Source organism: Carassius auratus, chromosome 14 (genome assembly GCF_003368295.1).
Source record: "Carassius auratus strain Wakin chromosome 14, ASM336829v1, whole genome shotgun sequence".
Classification (NCBI taxonomy): domain Eukaryota; kingdom Metazoa; phylum Chordata; class Actinopteri; order Cypriniformes; family Cyprinidae; genus Carassius; species Carassius auratus.
Genome location: NC_039256.1, coordinates 29,116,265 through 29,137,600, shown reverse-complemented (window position 1 = coordinate 29,137,600; position 21,336 = coordinate 29,116,265). Strand labels below are relative to the sequence as shown.

Below are 21,336 nucleotides of genomic sequence, written 5' to 3'. Positions count from 1 at the left end.
ATTTTACACATATCTCTCTTACATATTTTTTTTTTTAAACAGAAATGACATGTTATTATTTGTAATATTCTATTTCCTGTAGAGTGGGGATGACGAAGACTACAAGAGAATCTACACTAAGAAGATTAAACCTAGGCTAAAGTCAGAGGATCTTGCTGAGGGTGTTGATGTGCGCACAGAACGTCACAGCAGCACAAGCAGTGATGGTTGCACCATTACTACAATCACTCGTCGAATAACTACCTACACTGTAGACGTGCCTGGGGAGACTAGTCAGCAGATTGATCACTCAAGCCCTGAGTTCAAATTTCAGGTCTTGCAGCATGAGCAGTCGGAGGGGGATTCTACTCAAATTAGATTACCACATAGTAGCCTTGTTAGTGGTGCACATGGAGGTATACAAATGGGGGACATAACTCTTAGCGGTCCCCATGTCACTGGCTCCACTGTGAAGCACTCTAGCACAGAATCTGGAAAAGCAACAAGTGAATTAGATGGTAGTGGTAAAGAGATTATAATTAATGTGTCAGACACTGGACTGTCAGGTGGTAGAGGACAGAAGGGGATAGAACATTTTGGAAGGACTGAAGCTTCTGCAGGTAGTAGTGATCTCTCTGGCAGAGTAACCATGGGGTTAGACAAAGACATGAGAAATATTTCTTCTCCATTGGAAACTGGTTTTAAAGCTTCAAGTATGATGGGAGGAACTGAGGTTCCTACAGTAAAGGGCCCTGTTCTGAATACTCGTGTTTCAGGTTTTTCCATTAGTGGAGATACAGGGGGCAGTATTGGCAGGGAATCTTTATCTGAAGTGCGTAAGGATGGGTCTGCTGATAAAACCAAATTGTCTAAAGTTACCATAGATGTGCAAAGGCCCAAGGAAGTTCAAAATGTGGAAGAGAATTTTAACAATCAAAATCTTAAAGATATTAGTCAGAGAGGTTTCAGCATAACTGGGAATCAAGAAATGTCAGCTAGGGTTCAGGAACCTGATACAGTAGTATGTCTACCCAAAGCTGATGTAAAAATCACACAACCAGATATGGATGTCAGGGGTCTAGAGCTTCACTTCAAAGGACATGAGCCTACAGTCAAAGATGTCAAATTTGATGCGCCATCAATCACTGGTCAAATTTCTATGCCAGATATAGATTTAAATCTCAAAGGACAAAAAATGAATGATGTAAATCTTGCTAAAGCCAAAATGGAGATTAAAGCACCAGATGTGGAAATCAAGAGTCCAGAGTTTAATGTTGAGAAATCTGAAGTAAGAGTCAGATATCCCGAAATCAAGATACCACCAGTCTCCGGTTCTAGGATTGCAGTGTCTGACGAGAACTTAAATGTAAAAGGGTCAACATTGAATGCACCAGATGTTGACATCAAAGCTTCTGAGGTTGATATTGGAGGACCTGAGGGAAAAATCAAGGGCCCCAAATTCACAATGCCGTCGATCTCTGGTCCAAAAATTTCTATGCCAGACGTTGACTTAAATCTGAAAGGTCCTAAACTGAAAGGCGATATTGACGTGTCCATTCCAAAAGTGGAAGGAGATATTAAAGCACCAAAAGTTGAAATTAAAGGCCCAGAAATGGAAGTATCTGAGGATGGATTTAAGATACCAAAGATCAAAATGCCATCATTCGGAATGAAGGGTACAAAACTGGAAGGTCCAGATGTAGATGTGAAAATCTCTAAAACTGATATTGACATTAAGGCACCAAATGTGGACATCAAAGCTCCAGAGGTTGACATTGAAGGACCTGAGGGAAAAATCAAGGGCCCCAAATTCAAGATACCATCAGTCTCTGGTCCAAATATTTCTATGCCAGATGTCGACTTCAATCTGAAAGGTTCAAAACTGAAAGGTGATGTTGACGTGTCTGTTCCCAAAGTGGAAGGAGATATTAAAGCACCAAAAGTGGAAATTGAAGGCCCAGAAATTGAAGGACCTGAGGGTGGTTTTAAGATGCCAAAGATCAAAATGCCAACATTTGGAATGAAGGGTCCAAAACTGGAGGGTCCAGATCTTGATGTGAAAATCCCTAAAGGCGATATTGACATTAAGGCACCAAATGTGGACATCAAAGCTCCAGAGGTTGACATTGAAGGACCTGAGGGAAAAATCAAGGGCCCCAAAGTCAAGATACCATCAGTCTCTGGTCCAAAGATTTCTATGCCAGATGTTGACTTCAATCTTAAAGGTCCAAAACTTAAAGGTGATGTTGACGTGTCTGTGCCCAAAGTGGAAGGAGATATTAAAGCACCAAAAGTGGAAATTGAAGGCCCAGAAATTGAAGGACCTGACGGTGGTTTTAAGATGCCAAAGATCAAAATGCCAACATTTGGAATGAAGGTTCCAAAACTGGAGGGTCCAGATGTTGATGTGAAAATCCCTAAAGGCGATATTGACATTAAGGCACCAAATGTGGACATCAAAGCTCCAGAGGTTGACATTGAAGGACCTGAGGGAAAAATCAAGGGCCCCAAAGTCAAGATACCATCAGTCTCTGGTCCAAAGATTTCTATGCCAGATGTTGACTTCAATCTGAAAGGTCCAAAACTTAAAGGTGATGTTGACGTGTCTGTGCCCAAAGTGGAAGGAGATATTAAAGCACCAAAAGTGGAAATTGAAGGCCCAGAAATTGAAGGACCTGAGGGTGGTTTTAAGATGCCAAAGATCAAAATGCCAACATTTGGAATGAAGGGTCCAAAACTGGAGGGTCCAGATGTTGATGTGAAAATCTCTAAAACTGATATTGACATTAAGGCACCAAATGTGGACATCAAAGCTCCAGAGGTTGACATTGAAGGACCTGAGGGAAAAATCAAGGGCCCCAAATTCAAGATACCATCTGTCTCTGGTCCAAAGATTTCTATGCCAGATGTCGACTTCAATCTGAAAGGTCCAAAACTGAAAGGTGATGTTGACGTGTCCGTTCCCAAAGTGGAAGGAGATATTAAAGCACCAAAAGTGGAAATTGAAGGCCCAGAAATTGAAGGACCTGAGGGTGGTTTTAAGATGCCAAAGATCAAAATGCCAACATTTGGAATGAAGGGTCCAAAACTGGAGGGTCCAGATGTTGATGTGAAAATCCCTAAAGGCAATATTGACATTAAGGCACCAAATGTGGACATCAAAGCTCCAGAGGTCGACATTGAAGGACCTGAGGGAAAAATCAAGGGCCCCAAAGTCAAGATACCATCAGTCTCTGGTCCAAAGATTTCTATGCCAGATGTTGACTTCAATCTGAAAGGTCCAAAACTTAAAGGTGATGTTGACGTGTCTGTGCCCAAAGTGGAAGGAGATATTAAAGCACCAAAAGTGGAAATTGAAGGCCCAGAAATTAAAGGACCTGAGGGTGGTTTTAAGATGCCAAAGATCAAAATGCCAACATTTGGAATGAAGGGTCCAAAACTGGAGGGTCCAGATGTTGATGTGAAAATCCCTAAAACTGATATTGACATTAATGCACCAAATGTGGACATCAAAGCTCCAGAGGTTGACATTGAAGGACCTGAGGGAAAAATCAAGGGCCCCAAAGTCAAGATACCATCAGTCTCTGGTCCAAAGATTTCTATGCCAGATGTTGACTTCAATCTGAAAGGTCCAAAACTTAAAGGTGATGTTGACGTGTCTGTGCCCAAAGTGGAAGGAGATATTAAAGCACCAAAAGTGGAAATTGAAGGCCCAGATATTGAAGGACCTGAGGGTGGTTTTAAGATGCCAAAGATCAAAATGCCAACATTTGGAATGAAGGGTCCAAAACTGGAGGGTCCAGATGTTGATGTGAAAATCCCTAAAACTGATATTGACATTAAGGCACCAGATGTGGACATCAAAGCCCCAGAGGTGGACCTTGAAGGACCTGAGGGAAAAATCAAGGGCCCCAAATTCAAGATTCCATCTGTCTCTGGTCCAAAAATTTCTATGCCAGATGTTGACTTCAATCTGAAAGGTCCAAAACTGAAAGGTGATGTTGACGTGTCTGTTCCCAAAGTGGAAGGAGATATTAAAGCACCAAAAGTGGAAATTGAAGGCCCAGAAATTGAAGGACCTGAGGGTGGTTTTAAGATGCCAAAGATCAAAATGCCATCATTCGGAATGAAGGGTCCAAAACTGGAGGGTCCAGATGTTGATGTGAAAATCCCTAAAGGCGATATTGACATTAAGGCACCAAATGTGGACATCAAAGCTCCAGAGGTTGACATTGAAGGACCTGAGGGAAAAATCAAGGGCCCCAAATTCAAGATGCCGTCGATCTCTGCTCCAAAGATTTCTATGCCAGATGTTGACTTCAATCTGAAAGGTCCAAAACTGAAAGGTGATGTTGACATTTCCGTTCCCAAAGTGGAAGGAGATATTAAAGCACCAAAAGTGGAAATTGAAGGCCCAGAAATTGAAGGACCTGAGGGTGGTTTTAAGATGCCAAAGATCAAAATGCCTTCATTCGGAATGAAGGGTCCAAAACTGGAGGGTCCAGATGTTGATGTAAAAATCCCTAAAACTGATATTGACATTAAGGCACCAGATGTGGACATCAAAGCTCCAGAGGTGGACCTTGAAGGACCTGAGGGAAAAATCAAGGGCCCCAAATTCAAGATTCCATCTGTCTCTGGTCCAAAGATTTCTATGCCAGATGTGGACTTCAATCTGAAAGGTCCAAAACTGAAAGGTGATGTTGACATGTCCATTCCCAAAGTGGAAGGTGATATTAAAACACCAAAAGTTGAAATTGAAGGCCCTGAAATTGAAGGACCTGAGGGTGGTTTTAAGATGCCAAAGATTAAAATGCCATCATTCGGAATGAAGGGTCCAAAACTGGAGGGTCCAGATGTTGATGTGAAAATCCCTAAACCTAATATTGACATTAAGGCACCAGATGTAGACATCAAAGCTCCAGAGGTTGATATTGAAGGACCTGAGGGAAAAATCAAGGGCCCCAAATTCAAGATGCCATCGATCTCTGGCCCAAATATATCTATGCCAGATGTTGACTTCAACTTGAAAGGTCCAAAACTGAAAGGTGATGTTGACATGTCTGCTCCAAAAGTGGCAGGAGATATTAAAGCACCAAAAGTGGAAATTGAAGGCCCAGAAATTGAAGGACCTGAGGGTGGTTTTAAGATGCCAAAGATCAAAATGCCATCATTCGGAATGAAGGGTCCAAAATTGGAGGGTCCAGATGTTGATGTGAAAATCCCTAAAGCCGATATTGATATTAAGGCACCAGATGTGGACATCAAAGCTCTGGAGGTAGACCTTGAAGGACCTGAGGGAAAAATCAAGGGCCCCAAATTCAAGATGCCGTCGATCTCTGCTCCAAAGATTTCTATGCCAGATGTTGACTTCAATCTGAAAGGTCCAAAACTGAAAGGTGATGTTGACGTGTCCATTCCCAAAGTGGAAGGAGATATTAAAGCACCAAAAGTGGAAATTGAAGGCCCAGAAATTGAAGGACCTGAGGGTGGTTTTAAGATGCCAAAGATTAAAATGCCATCATTCGGAATGAAGGGTCCAAAACTGGAGGGTCCAGATGTTGATGTGAAAATCCCTAAACCTAATATTGACATTAAGGCACCAGATGTAGACATCAAAGCTCCAGAGGTTGATATTGAAGGACCTGAGGGAAAAATCAAGGGCCCCAAATTCAAGATGCCATCGATCTCTGGCCCAAATATATCTATGCCAGATGTTGACTTCAACTTGAAAGGTCCAAAACTGAAAGGTGATGTTGACATGTCTGCTCCAAAAGTGGCAGGAGATATTAAAGCACCAAAAGTGGAAATTGAAGGCCCAGAAATTGAAGGACCTGAGGGTGGTTTTAAGATGCCAAAGATCAAAATGCCATCATTCGGAATGAAGGGTCCAAAATTGGAGGGTCCAGATGTTGATGTGAAAATCCCTAAAGCCGATATTGATATTAAGGCACCAGATGTGGACATCAAAGCTCTGGAGGTAGACCTTGAAGGACCTGAGGGAAAAATCAAGGGCCCCAAATTCAAGATGCCGTCGATCTCTGCTCCAAAGATTTCTATGCCAGATGTTGACTTCAATCTGAAAGGTCCAAAACTGAAAGGTGATGTTGACGTGTCCATTCCCAAAGTGGAAGGAGATATTAAAGCACCAAAAGTGGAAATTGAAGGCCCAGAAATTGAAGGACCTGAGGGTGGTTTTAAGATGCCAAAGATCAAAATGCCATCATTCGGAATGAAGGGTCCAAAACTGGAGGGTCCAGATGTTGATGTGAAAATCCCTAAAGCCGATATTGACATTAAGGCACCAGATGTGGACATCAAAGCTCCAGAGGTTGATATTGAAGGACCTGAGGGAAAAATCAAGGGCCCCAAATTCAAGATGCCATCGATCTCTGGCCCAAATATATCTATGCCAGATGTTGACTTCAACTTGAAAGGTCCAAAACTGAAAGGTGATGTTGACATGTCTGCTCCAAAAGTGAAAGGAGATATTAAAGCACCAAAAGTGGAAATTGAAGGCCCAGACATTGAAGGACCTGAGGGTGGTTTTAAGATGCCAAAGATCAAAATGCCATCATTCGGAATGAAGGGTCCAAAATTGGAGGGTCCAGATGTTGATTTGAAAATCCCTAAAGCCGATATTGATATTAAGGCACCAGATGTGGACATCAAAGCTCTGGAGGTAGACCTTGAAGGACCTGAGGGAAAAATCAAGGGCCCCAAATTCAAGATGCCGTCGATCTCTGCTCCAAAGATTTCTATGCCAGATGTTGACTTCAATCTGAAAGGTCCAAAACTGAAAGGTGATGTTGACGTGTCCATTCCCAAAGTGGAAGGAGATATTAAAGCACCAAAAGTGGAAATTGAAGGCCCAGAAATTGAAGGACCTGAGGGTGGTTTTAAGATGCCAAAGATCAAAATGCCATCATTCGGAATGAAGGGTCCAAAACTGGAGGGTCCAGATGTTGATGTGAAAATCCCTAAAGCCGATATTGACATTAAGGCACCAGATGTGGACATCAAAGCTCCAGAGTTTGACATTGAAAGACCTGAAGGAAAAATCAAAGGCTCCAAATTCAAGATGCCATCAATCTCTGGCCCAAATATTTCTATGCCAGACATTGACTTCAATCTGAAAGGTCCAAAACTGAAAGGTGATGTTGACGTGTCCATTCCCAAAGTGGCAGGAGATATTAAAGCACCAAAAGTGGAAATTGAAGGCCCTGAAATTGAAGGACCTGAGGGTGGTTTTAAGATGCCAAAGATCAAAATGCCATCATTCGGAATGAAGGGTCCAAAACTGGAGGGTCCAGATGTTGATGTGAAAATCCCTAAAGCTGATATTGACATTAAGGCACCAGATGTGGACATCAAAGCTCCAGAGGTTGACATTGAAGGACCTGAGGGAAAAATCAAGGGCCCCAAATTCAAGATGCCATCGATCTCTGGCCCAAATATATCTATGCCAGATGTTGACTTCAACTTGAAAGGTCCAAAACTGAAAGGTGATGTTGACATGTCTGCTCCAAAAGTGAAAGGAGATATTAAAGCACCAAAAGTGGAAATTGAAGGCCCAGAAATTGAAGGACCTGAGGGTGGTTTTAAGATGCCAAAGTTCAAAATGCCAACATTTGGAATGAAGGGTCCAAAACTAGAGGGTCCAGATGTTGATGTGAAAATCCCTAAAGCCGATATTGACATTAATATACCAGATGTGGACATCAAAGCTCCAGAGGTTGGCATTGAAGGACCTGAGGGAAAAATCAAGGGCCCCAAATTCAAGATGCCATCGATCTCTGGCCCAAATATATCTATGCCAGATGTTGACTTCAACTTGAAAGGTCCAAAACTGAAAGGTGATGTTGACATGTCTGCTCCAAAAGTGAAAGGAGATATTAAAGCACCAAAAGTGGAAATTGAAGGCCCAGAAATTGAAGGACCTGAGGGTGGTTTTAAGATGCCAAAGTTCAAAATGCCATCATTTGGAATGAAGGGTCCAAAACTAGAGGGTCCAGATGTTGATGTGAAAATTCCTAAAGCCGATATTGACATTAAGGCACCAAATGTGGACATCAAAGCTCCAGAGGTTGACATTGAAGGACCTGAGGGAAAAATCAAGGGCCCCAAATTCAAGATGCCATCGATCTCTGGCCCAAATGTTTCTATGCCAGACATTGACTTCAATCTGAAAGGTCCAAAACTGAAAGGTGATGTTGACATGTCTGCTCCAAAAGTGGCAGGAGATATTAAAGCACCAAAAGTGGAAATTGAAGGCCCAGAATTGGAAGGTCCTGAGGGTGGTTTTAAGATGCCTAAGATCAAAATGCCATCATTCGGAATGAAGGGTCCAAAATTGGAGGGTCCAGATGTTGATGTGAAAATCCCTAAACCTGATATTGACATTAAAGCACCAGATGTGGACATCAAAGCTCCAGAGGTTGACATTGAAGGACCTGAGGGAAAAGTCAAGGGCCCCAAATTCAAGATGCCATCGATCTCTGGCCCAAATATATCTATGCCAGATGTTGACTTCAACTTGAAAGGTCCAAAACTGAAAGGTGATGTTGACATGTCTGCTCCAAAAGTGAAAGGAGATATTAAAGCACCAAAAGTGGAAATTGAAGGCCCAGAAATTGAAGGACCTGAGGGTGGTTTTAAGATGCCAAAGTTCAAAATGCCATCATTTGGAATGAAGGGTCCAAAACTAGAGGGTCCAGATGTTGATGTGAAAATCCCTAAAGCCGATATTGACATTAAGGCACCAAATGTGGACATCAAAGCTCCAGAGGTTGACATTGAAGGACCTGAGGGAAAAATCAAGGGCCCCAAATTCAAGATGCCATCGATCTCTGGCCCAAATGTTTCTATGCCAGACATTGACTTCAATCTGAAAGGTCCAAAACTGAAAGGTGATGTTGACATGTCTGCTCCAAAAGTGGCAGGAGATATTAAAGCACCAAAAGTGGAAATTGAAGGCCCAGAATTGGAAGGACCTGAGGGTGGTTTTAAGATGCCTAAGATCAAAATGCCATCATTCGGAATGAAGGGTCCAAAATTGGAGGGTCCAGATGTTGATGTGAAAATCCCTAAACCTGATATTGACATTAAAGCACCAGATGTGGACATCAAAGCTCCAGAGGTTGACATTGAAGGACCTGAGGGAAAAATCAAGGGCCCCAAATTCAAGATGCCATCGATCTCTGGCCCAAATATATCTATGCCAGATGTTGACTTCAACTTGAAAGGTCCAAAACTGAAAGGTGATGTTGACATGTCTGCTCCAAAAGTGAAAGGAGATATTAAAGCACCAAAAGTGGAAATTGAAGGCCCAGAAATTGAAGGACCTGAGGGTGGTTTTAAGATGCCAAAGTTCAAAATGCCATCATTTGGAATGAAGGGTCCAAAACTAGAGGGTCCAGATGTTGATGTGAAAATTCCTAAAGCCGATATTGACATTAAGGCACCAAATGTGGACATCAAAGCTCCAGAGGTTGACATTGAAGGACCTGAGGGAAAAATCAAGGGCCCCAAATTCAAGATGCCATCGATCTCTGGCCCAAATGTTTCTATGCCAGACATTGACTTCAATCTGAAAGGTCCAAAACTGAAAAGTGATATTAAAACACCAAAAGTGGAAATTGAAGGCCCAGAATTTGAAGGACCTGAGGGTGGTTTTAAGATGCCTAAGATCAAAATGCCATCATTCGGAATGAAGGGTCCAAAATTGGAGGGTCCAGATGTTGATGTGAAAATCCCTAAAGCCGATATTGACATTAAGGCACCAGATGTGGACATCAAAGCTCCAGAGGTTGACATTGAAGGACCTGAGGGAAAAATCAAGGGCCCCAAATTCAAGATGCCATCGATCTCTGGCCCAAATATCTCTATGCCAGATGTTGACTTCAACTTGAAAGGTCCAAAACTGAAAGGTGATGTTGACATGTCTGCTCCAAAAGTGAAAGGAGATATTAAAGCACCAAAAGTGGAAATTGAAGGCCCAGAAATTGAAGGACCTGAGGGTGGTTTTAAGATGCCAAAGTTCAAAATGCCATCATTTGGAATGAAGGGTCCAAAACTAGAGGGTCCAGATGTTGATGTGAAAATCCCTAAAGCCGATATTGACATTAAGGCACCAGATGTGGACATCAAAGCTCCAGAGGTTGACATTGAAGGACCTGAGGGAAAAATCAAGGGCCCCAAATTCAAGATGCCATCGATCTCTGGCCCAAATATATCTATGCCAGATGTTGACTTCAACTTGAAAGGTCCAAAACTGAAAGGTGATGTTGACATGTCTGCTCCAAAAGTGAAAGGAGATATTAAAACACCAAAAGTGGAAATTGAAGGCCCAGAATTTGAAGGACCTGAGGGTGGTTTTAAGATGCCTAAGATCAAAATGCCATCATTCGGAATGAAGGGTCCAAAATTGGAGGGTCCAGATGTTGATGTGAAAATCCCTAAAGCCGATATTGACATTAAGGCACCAGATGTGGACATCAAAGCTCCAGAGGTTGACATTGAAGGACCTGAGGGAAAAATCAAGGGCCCCAAATTCAAGATGCCATCGATCTCTGGCCCAAATATCTCTATGCCAGATGTTGACTTCAACTTGAAAGGTCCAAAACTGAAAGGTGATGTTGACATGTCTGCTCCAAAAGTGAAAGGAGATATTAAAGCACCACAAGTGGAAATTGAAGGCCCAGAAATTGAAGGACCTGAGGGTGGTTTTAAGATGCCAAAGTTCAAAATGCCATCATTTGGAATGAAGGGTCCAAAACTAGAGGGTCCAGATGTTGATATGAAAATCCCTAAAGCCGATATTGACATTAAGGCACCAGATGTGGACATCAAAGCTCCAGAGGTTGACATTGAAGGACCTGAGGGAAAAATCAAGGGTCCCAAATTCAAGATGCCATCGATCTCTGGCCCAAATATATCTATGCCAGATGTTGACTTCAACTTGAAAGGTCCAAAACTGAAAGGTGATGTTGACATGTCTGCTCCAAAAGTGAAAGGAGATATTAAAACACCAAAAGTGGAAATTGAAGGCCCAGAATTTGAAGGACCTGAGGGTGGTTTTAAGATGCCTAAGATTAAAATGCCATCATTCGGAATGAAGGGTCCAAAATTGGAGGGTCCAGATGTTGATGTGAAATTCCCTAAACCTGATATTGACATTAAGGCACCAGATGTGGACATCAAAGCTCCAGAGGTTTATATTGAAGGACCTGAAGGAAAAATCAAGGGCCCCAAATTCAAGATGCCATCGATCTCTGGCCCAAATATATCTATGCCAGATGTTGACTTCAACTTGAAAGGTCCAAAACTGAAAGGTGATGTTGACATGTCTGCTCCAAAAGTGAAAGGAGATATTAAAGCACCAAAAGTGGAAATTGAAGGCCCAGAAATTGAAGGACCTGAGGGTGGTTTTAAGATGCCAAAGTTCAAAATGCCATCATTTGGAATGAAGGGTCCAAAACTAGAGGGTCCAGATGTTGATGTGAAAATCCCTAAAGCCGATATTGACATTAAGGCACCAGATGTGGACATCAAAGCTCCAGAGATTGACATTGAAGGACCTGAGGGAAAAATCAAGGGCCCCAAATTCAAGATGCCATCGATCTCTGGCCCAAATATTTCAATGCCAGACATTGACTTCAATCTGAAAGGTCCAAAACTGAAAGGTGATGTTGACATGTCTGCTCCAAAAGTGGCAGGAGATATTAAAGCACCAAAAGTGGAAATTGAAGGCCCAGAATTTGAAGGACCTGAGGGTGGTTTTAAGATGCCTAAGATCAAAATGCCATCATTCGGAATGAAGGGTCCAAAATTGGAGGGTCCAGATGTTGATGTGAAAATCCCTAAAGCCGATATTGACATTAAGGCACCAGATGTGGACATCAAAGCTCCAGAGGTTGACATTGAAGGACCTGAGGGAAAAATCAAGGGCCCCAAATTCAAGATGCCATCGATCTCTGGCCCAAATATATCTATGCCAGATGTTGACTTCAACTTGAAAGGTCCAAAACTGAAAGGTGATGTTGACATGTCTGCTCCAAAAGTGAAAGGAGATATTAAAGCACCAAAAGTGGAAATTGAAGGCCCAGAAATTGAAGGACCTGAGGGTGGTTTTAAGATGCCAAAGTTCAAAATGCCATCATTTGGAATGAAGGGTCCAAAACTAGAGGGTCCAGATGTTGATGTGAAAATCCCTAAAGCCGATATTGACATTAAGGCACCAGATGTGGACATCAAAGCTCCAGAGGTTGACATTGAAGGACCTGAGGGAAAAATCAAGGGCCCCAAATTCAAGATGCCATCGATCTCTGGCCCAAATATATCTATGCCAGATGTTGACTTCAACTTGAAAGGTCCAAAACTGAAAGGTGATGTTGACATGTCTGCTCCAAAAGTGAAAGGAGATATTAAAGCACCAAAAGTGGAAATTGAAGGCCCAGAATTTGAAGGACCTGAGGGTGGTTTTAAGATGCCTAAGATCAAAATGCCATCATTTGGAATGAAGGGTCCAAAATTGGAGGGTCCAGATGTTGATGTGAAAATCCCTGAAGCCAATATTGACATTAAGGCACCAGATGTGGACATCAAAGCTCCAGAGGTTGACATTGAAGGACCTGAGGGAAAAATCAAGGGCCCCAAATTCAAGATGCCATCGCTCTCTGGCCCAAATATATCTATGCCAGATGTTGACTTCAACTTGAAAGGTCCAAAACTGAAAGGTGATGTTGACATGTCTGCTCCAAAAGTGAAAGGAGATATTAAAGCACCAAAAGTGGAAATTGAAGGCCCAGAATTGGAAGGACCTGAGGGTGGTTTTAAGATGCCAAAGTTCAAAATGCCATCATTTGGAATGAAGAGTCCAAAACTAGAGGCTCCAGATGTTGATGTGAAAATCCCTAAAGCCGATATTGACATTAAGGCACCAGATGTGGACATCAAAGCTCCAGAGGTTGACATTGAAGGACCTGAGGGAAAAATCAAGGGCCCCAAATTCAAGATGCCATCGCTCTCTGGCCCAAATATATCTATGCCAGATGTTGACTTCAACTTGAAAGGTCCAAAACTGAAAGGTGATGTTGACATGTCTGCTCCAAAAGTGAAAGGAGATATTAAAGCACCAAACGTGGAAATTGAAGGCCCAGAAATTGAAGGACCTGAGGGTGGTTTTAAGATGCCAAAGTTCAAAATGCCATCATTTGGAATGAAGGGTCCAAAACTAGAGGGTCCAGATGTTGATGTGAAAATCCCTAAAGCCGATATCGACATTAAGGCACCACATGTGGACATCAAAGCTCCAGAGATTGACATTGAAGGACCTGAGGGAAAAATCAAGGGCCCCAAATTCAAGATGCCATCGATCTCTGGCCCAAATATTTCTATGCCAGACATTGACTTCAATCTGAAAAGTCCAAAACTGAAAGGTGATGTTGACATGTCTGCTCCAAAAGTGGCAGGAGATATTAAAGCACCAAAAGTGGAAATTGAAGGCCCAGAAATTGAAGGACCTGAGGGTGGTTTTAAGATGCCAAAGTTCAAAATGCCATCATTTGGAATGAAGGGTCCAAAACTAGAGGGTCCAGATGTTGATGTGAAAATCCCTAAAGCCGATATTGACATAAAGGCACCATATGTGGACATCAAAGCTCCAGAGGTTGACATTGAAGGACCTGAGGGAAAAATCAAGGGCCCCAAATTCAAGATGCCATCGCTCTCTGGCCCAAATATATCTATGCCAGATGTTGACTTCAACTTGAAAGGTCCAAAACTGAAAGGTGATGTTGACATGTCTGCTCCAAAAGTGAAAGGAGATATTAAAGCACCAAAAGTGGAAATTGAAGGCCCAGAATTGGAAGGACCTGAGGGTGGTTTTAAGATGCCAAAGTTCAAAATGCCATCATTTGGAATGAAGGGTCCAAAACTAGAGGGTCCAGATGTTGATGTGAAAATCCCTAAAGCCGATATCGACATTAAGGCACCAGATGTGGACATCAAAGCTCCAGAGATTGACATTGAAGGACCTGAGGGAAAAATCAAGGGCCCCAAATTCAAGATGCCATCGATCTCTGGCCCAAATATTTCTATGCCAGACATTGACTTCAATCTGAAAAGTCCAAAACTGAAAGGTGATGTTGACATGTCTGCTCCAAAAGTGGCAGGAGATATTAAAGCACCAAAAGTGGAAATTGAAGGCCCAGAATTTGAAGGACCTGATGGTGGTTTTAAGATGCCAAAGATCAAAATGCCATCATTCGGAATGAAGGGTCCAAAATTGGAGGGTCCAGATGTTGATGTGAAAATCCCTAAAGCCGATATTGACATTAAGGCACCAGATGTGGACATCAGAGCTCCAGAGATTGACATTGAAGGACCTGAGGGAAAAATCAAGGGCCCCAAATTCAAGATGCCATCGATCTCTGGCCCAAATATTTCTATGCCAGACATTGACTTCAATCTGAAAAGTCCAAAACTGAAAGGTGATGTTGACATGTCTGCTCCAAAAGTGGCAGGAGATATTAAAGCACCAAAAGTGGAAATTGAAGGCCCAGAATTTGAAGGACCTGATGGTGGTTTTAAGATGCCAAAGATCAAAATGCCATCATTCGGAATGAAGGGTCCAAAATTGGAGGGTCCAGATGTTGATGTGAAAATCCCTAAAGCCGATATTGACATTAAGGCACCAGATGTGGACATCAAAGCTCCAGAGGTTGACATTGAAGGACCTGAGGGAAAAATCAAGGGCCCCAAATTCAAGATGCCATCGATCTCTGGCCCAAATATTTCTATGCCAGACATTGACTTCAACTTGAAAGGTCCAAAACTGAAAGGTGATGTTGACATGACGGCTCCAAAAGTGAAAGGAGATATTAAAGCACCAAAAGTGGAAATTGAAGGCCCAGAAATTGAAGGACCTGAGGGTGGTTTTAAGATGCCAAAGATCAAAATGCCATCTTTCGGAATGAAGGGTCCAAAACTGGAGGGTCCAGATGTTGATGTGAAAATCCCTAAAACTGATATTGACATTAAGGCACCAGATGTGGACATCAAAGCTCCAGAGGTTGACATTGAAGGACCTGAGGGAAAAATCAAGGGCCCCAAATTCAAGATGCCATCGATCTCTGGCCCAAATATTTCTATGCCAGACATTGACTTTAATTTGAAAGGTCCAAAACTGAAAGGTGATCTTGACATGTCCGTTCCAAAAGTGTCAGGAGATATTAAAGCACCAAAAGTGGAAATTGAAGGCCCAGAAATTGAAGGACCTGAGGGTGGTTTTAAGATGCCAAAGATCAAAATGCCATCATTCGGAATGAAAAGTACAAAACTGGAGGGTCCAGATGTTGATGTGAAAATCCCTAAAGCCGATATTGACATTAAGGCACCAGATATGGACATCAAAGCTCCAGGGCTTGACATTGAAGGACCTGAGGGAAAAATCAAGGGCCCCAAATTCAAGATGCCATCAATCTCTGGTCCAAATATTTCTATGCCAGATGTTGATTTCAATCTGAAAGGACCAAAACTGAAAGGTGATGTTGATGTGTCTGTTCCAAAACTGGAAGGAGAAATTAAAGCCCCAGATGTGAATATTAAGGGTCCAGAACTTGATATCGAATTACCAGAAGGAAAGATCAAGGGCCCCAAAGTCAAGATGCCATCAATATCTGGTCCTGAAGGTCCAAATGTTGAGGTTAATTTTCCAGAAACAAATGTCAAGAAGTCTAAATTCAAAATGCCCAAGTTTGGATTTAAAGGGCCGAAGATTGAAGCACCTGATGTTGATGTCAAATTTCCGAAAGGATCTAAAGTGAAAGGTCAAGCGGGTGTCAGTTTGGAAGGTGATGTAAATATGCCAAAAGTGGAAGTTGATTCTTCAAGTATAGAAGTTAAAAGTCCAGAGGGAGGATTCAAGATGCCAAGATTTAAAATGCCAAAGTTCGGTTTTAAGTCACCCAAAGGAGAAATTGATGTCAGTGTACCTAGTGGTGACATTGGTTTAAAATCATCTGAAATTGACATCAAGACTCCTGATCTTGATGTTGAGGGACAAATCAAGGGCACCAAATTCAAAATGCCATCGATCTCTGGCCCAAATATTTCTATGCCAGATGTAGACTTCAACTTGAAAAGTCCAAAAGTCAAGGGTGATATTGATGTTTCTGGACCCAATATTGCAGGTGACATAAAGGCTCCAAAAGTGGACTTTGAAGGACCTGATGTTCAGATAGAGGGCCCAGAAGGTGGCATCAAAATGCCTAAAATCAAAATGCCAACATTTGGGCTCAAAGGTCCTAAAGTGGAGGGCCCAGATGTTGACATCAATTTCCCCAAAGCAGATGTTGATATTAAAGGACCTGAAATTGACATCAAAACTCCAGATCTTGACATTGAAGGACCTGAGGGCAAAATAAAAGGTCCCAAGTATAAAATGCCTTCCGTATCCGGTCCAAAAATCTCTATGCCAGATGTAGATTTCAACTTGAAAAGTCCAAAAGTCAAGGGTGATATGGATCTTTCTGTACCAAAGATTTCAGGGGATGTAAAGGCACCAAAAATAGACATTGAATGTCCTGATGTTGATTTTGAGGGCCCAGAAGGTGGCTTCAAGATGCCTAAAATGAAAATGCCATCATTTGGACTCAAAGGTCCTAAAGTGGAGGGCCCAGATGTTGACATCAATCTCCCCAAAGCAGATGTTAACATTAAAGGACCTGGAATTGACATTAAAGCTCCTGATCTTGACATCGAGGGACCGGAGGGCAAAATCAAAGGTCCCAAGTTTAAAATGCCTTCCATATCAGTTCCAAAAATGTCTATGCCAGAGGTCAACTTAAAAGGCCCCCAAATAAAAGGTGATATGGATGTTTCAGTACCTAAGATTTCAGGAGACATAAAGGCACCAAAAGTGGACATTGAATGTCCTGATGTAGATATTGAGGGCCCAGAAGGTGGCTTCAAGATGCCTAAAATGAAAATGCCATCATTTGGACTCAAAGGTCCTAAAGTGGAGGGCCCAGATGTTGACATCAATCTCCCCAAAGCAGATGTTAACATTAAAGGACCTGAAATTGACATTAAAGCTCCTGATCTTGACATCGAGGGACCAGAGGGCAAAATCAAAGGTCCCAAGTTTAAAATGCCTTCCATATCAGTTCCAAAAATGTCTATGCCAGAGGTCAACTTAAAAGGTCCCCAAATAAAAGGTGATATGGATGTTTCAGTACCTAAGATTTCAGGGGACATAAAGGCACCAAAAGTGGACATTGAATGTCCTGATGTAGATATTGAGGGCCCAGACGGTGGCTTCAAGATGCCTAAAATGAAAATGCCATCATTTGGACTCAAAGGTCCTAAAGTGGAGGGCCCAGATGTTGACATCAATCTCCCCAAAGCAGATGTTAACATTAAAGGACCTGAAATTGACATTAAAGCTCCTGATCTTGACATCGAGGGACCGGAGGGCAAAATCAAAGGTCCCAAGTTTAAAATGCCTTCCATATCAGTTCCAAAAATGTCTATGCCAGAGGTCAACTTAAAAGGCCCCCAAATAAAAGGTGATATGGATGTTTCAGTACCTAAGATTTCAGGGGACATAAAGGCACCAAAAGTGGACCTTGAAGGTCCTGATGTTGATATTGAGGGCCCAGAAGGTGGCTTTAAGATGCCTAAAATGAAAATGCCATCATTTGGACTCAAAGGTTCTAAAGTGGAGGGCCCAGATGTTGACATCAATCTCCCCAAAGCAGATGTTGACATTAAAGGACCTGAATTTGACATTAAAGCTCCTGATCTTGACATCGGGGGACCGGAGGGAAAAATCAAAGGTCCCAAGTTTAAAATGCCTTCCATGTCCGTTCCAAAAATGTCTATGCCAGAGGTCAACTTAAAAGGCCCCAAAATAAAAGGTGATATGGATGTTTCAGTACCTAAGATTTCAGGCGACATAAAGGCACCAAAAGTGGACATTGAAGGTCCTGATGTTGATATTGAGGGCCCAGAAGGTGGCTTCAAGATGCCTAAAATCAAAATGCCATCATTTGGATTCAAAGGTCCTACTGTGGAGGGCACAGATGTTGACATCAATCTCCCCAAAGCAGATGTTGACATTAAAGGACCTGAAATTGACATTAAAGCTCCCGATATTGACATTGAGGGACCTGAGGGCAAAATCAAAGGTCCTAAGTTTAAAATGCCTACCATATCGGGTGCAAAAATGTCTATGCCAGATGTCAACTTAAAAGGCCCCAAAGTCAAGGGTGATGTGGATGTTTCAGGTGACATAAAGAGACCAAAAGTGGACTTTGAAGGTCCTGATGTTGAAATTGAGGGCCCAGAAGGTGGCATCAAGATGCCTAAAATCAAAATGCCATCATTTGGTCTCAAAGGTCCTAAAGTGGAGGGCCCAGATGTTGACATCAATCTCCCCAAAGCAGATGTTGACATTAAAGGACCTGAAATTGATATTAAAGCTCCTGATCTTGACATTGAAGGACCTGAAGGTGGTTCAAAACATGTTAAGTTCCCAAAATTCAAAGGTCCCAACTTTGGAATGAAGCCTTCAGATGGCAATCTTTCAATACCTGAAAAAGATATAGGGGCAAGTATTGATGTCAAAAGCCCTGATGTCAACATCAGTGGACCAGATGCAAATATGAAGGTGCCAAAAATGAAGAAATCTAAATTCTCGCTTGGAGTTAAGAGCCCAAAATTAGATGCAGATATTCCTGATGCTGGTGGTAGTGTAGAAGGACCTGATATGAACATAAATGTGAAAGGAAAGAAAGGTAAATTCAAATTGGCCAAAGGGAAGGGGAAGATTGAAACCATCAAGGTGGAGGCAAATGAACCTGACTTACAGATGAAGTCAACCAAAGTAAAGAAACCTCTTTTTGGAAGGTTACATTTTCCAGATGTGGAATTTGACATCAAATCTTCAAAGGCTAAAGGTAGTTCATCTGCCTCTGGAACTATAAAATCATCTGCTGATTTGCCTTCTGCCAGCCTTAAAACTGATATTCAGACACCAGATGCTAGTTTGGACAGTCCTGATTTCAAAACAAAAGGAGGAAAAATCAAAATGCCCAAAGTTGGCATCTCTGGCTCTGAAATAAAAACTCCTGAACTGGTTGTTAGAGATGCAGCTTTAGAGGTTCCAGAAAAGACCTTTCAATCCCCAGATTTCAGTGTAGCAGGATCAGACATTAATGGAAAAGGCAAGGCTAAATTTGACATAGGAGGAAAAATACAGGATGTTGAGTTGAGAGGGCCTACTGTAAATGTCCATGGTGGTGCATTAGATGCTGATTTAAGTCTCACAGAGCAAAAAGGAGTAAAAGGGAGCATTGAAATACCAGGCTTTAATGTAAGAGGACAAAAGGGAGAGACTGCAAGTGGGTTAGACATGAAGCCAGATGCATCATTATCTGGTGTGATGGAGTACCAAGAAGGTAATGTAACCTTTCCTAAAATCAAAGTACCAAAGTTTGGTGTTGCATTGCCTAAAGTAGATGGAGGTGAGATGAGAGTTGATGTAGGTTCAAGTGAATTGGCTACAGGTTCTCAAGTTTCTTCCCAAAGTCTGGAAATGGAGAACACTGATATGAAAAGCAGTGGTGGAAAAGTGAAAGTCAAAATGCCAAAATTATTTGTCAAATCTAAATCCAAAGTTGGCAGTGCAGCTGATCTTACTGTTGAGGGAGAAGGTGTTGATGTTACAAGTAAAGGTGGTGCAAAGGTGTCTAAAGAGTTGAGCCTTAGTTCTGGGGAATTGACAAGTGGCAAGTTAGCAGTAGAGGGAAGCTCTGGGTTTAAAGTTTCACCAAAGAGTAAATCTGCCTCCCTTGACCTCTTCAAAAAAACACATCATTCATCTTCTGTAAGTGACGAGGGAGGTTTAGCTTCCCCTGTTTCTGCTGAAGGCCACTTACAGGCAGAGGGTGGCAACATTTCAGGTGATGTTGGAGAAAAGGCCAAAGGAAAAAAAGGAAAGTTGAAGTTTGCTACAATTGGAGGTTTTAGCTCAAAAAGTAAAGGTTCATATGAAGTGACAGATGAAAGTGAGGTTATGATTGAGGGTGCTGGTGTAGTTGCTCAGACTTCAAAGAAGTCCAGAATGTCATCATCATCCAGCAGTGATAGTGGTACAAAAGGCAGTTTTCGATTTCCACAACTCGAATTAGCTATGTCACCAAAGAAATAGTTTTTACACTAGTATCTATACACAGTACACACACACACACACACACACACACACTTTTGTCAGTCTAGATGACTGTGTAAATCTGCCTTTCATTTAAACAATAGTGCACTGCCATATTGACTTTCTTCACTTGCCACATATGTTCTTTACAGGCATTGGTGTGTGTGTGTCTAATATATATATATATACTTTTTTTCCCTTCTCTGAATCACAATTTAACTGTAAATAAGAGAAATCTGTTATGTAATTCTAATTTTGTTTTGTAGATAGGAAGTTCAAATCCAATCCAACAATGTGTGTAGTTAATATAAAAAATTTGTCATCTGACAACTTGTTCTATTTTTGTACTTTAGAAAGTTTTGGAACTATGTTGTCCTTTCTAAAATTGCATGGACACATTTAAATGCAAGAGTGATTTTAGTTAGATTTAAGAGGTTTTTAAAAATTCAGCTTCACTTACATTAGTAGTGCTGTATCATATGTCATCATTGCATATGATTAACTAATTTGAGCAGTGATAAACCAGATCTCAGTGAGCACGATTAAGTTTAAGGGCTGTACAAACTGTAAATAATTTGAGTCAAAACCAATACATGGGATAACATAATTGTGTGTCTCAAATATTATGACAGTTCAGATATTATGGAATTTACACAGAGATTATAATCTTCTAAAGTATTTATATCTAAGACTGTCTTTTTCAATGATTGCTTGAATATCTTTAAAATGCACAACAAAAAAGCAGTTGGCAAAAGCTGTGACTTGCTTTGATTTTTAAATGGTTTCTAAGGTATTTTTCTTGATTATATCATCCACATTTCTTTACATCCGGATGACTCTCTCTCTTCCTCTCACTCAGTTTATGAAATGCTGTGCTGTAATGTGGTGATATAACTACAGGAATGCTAATGCCAATGGTAAAACATTAATATTTTGAAAAGGCATAAATTGTGCATTTGCCCTTGTAAATAATGGGACATTTAGGCTGCAAGTTTCTAACTTTTTTCCCCCCTTGTATCACTTGCAAAAAAATAAATAAAGTGTACAATTATCAATACATATGTGCTGAATGTGACTCATTTTCATCAAAGTATGAAAAATGTACATGATTGTTCATATCCTCTGTATTGTAATGCAAAACC

The 21,336-nt window shown here is 41.5% G+C and overlaps 1 protein-coding gene across 6 annotated transcripts in view; it reads left to right on the top strand.

Moving 5' to 3' along the window:
• Nucleotides 1-21,251, top strand: part of LOC113114241 (neuroblast differentiation-associated protein AHNAK) — a 32,958-nt gene extending 11,707 nt beyond the window's left edge. For 4 of the 6 annotated variants that reach the window (XM_026281104.1, XM_026281101.1, XM_026281103.1 and 1 more), the window contains one exon: nt 83-21,251. In XM_026281104.1, the coding sequence (XP_026136889.1) occupies nt 83-20,194 (20,112 nt within the window). In that variant the 3' untranslated portion in view covers nt 20,195-21,251. The remainder of the gene's footprint in view (nt 1-82) is intronic. The other 2 variants (XM_026281105.1, XM_026281106.1) reach the window with 2 other exon arrangements.
• Nucleotides 21,252-21,336: the final 85 nt, after the last annotated feature.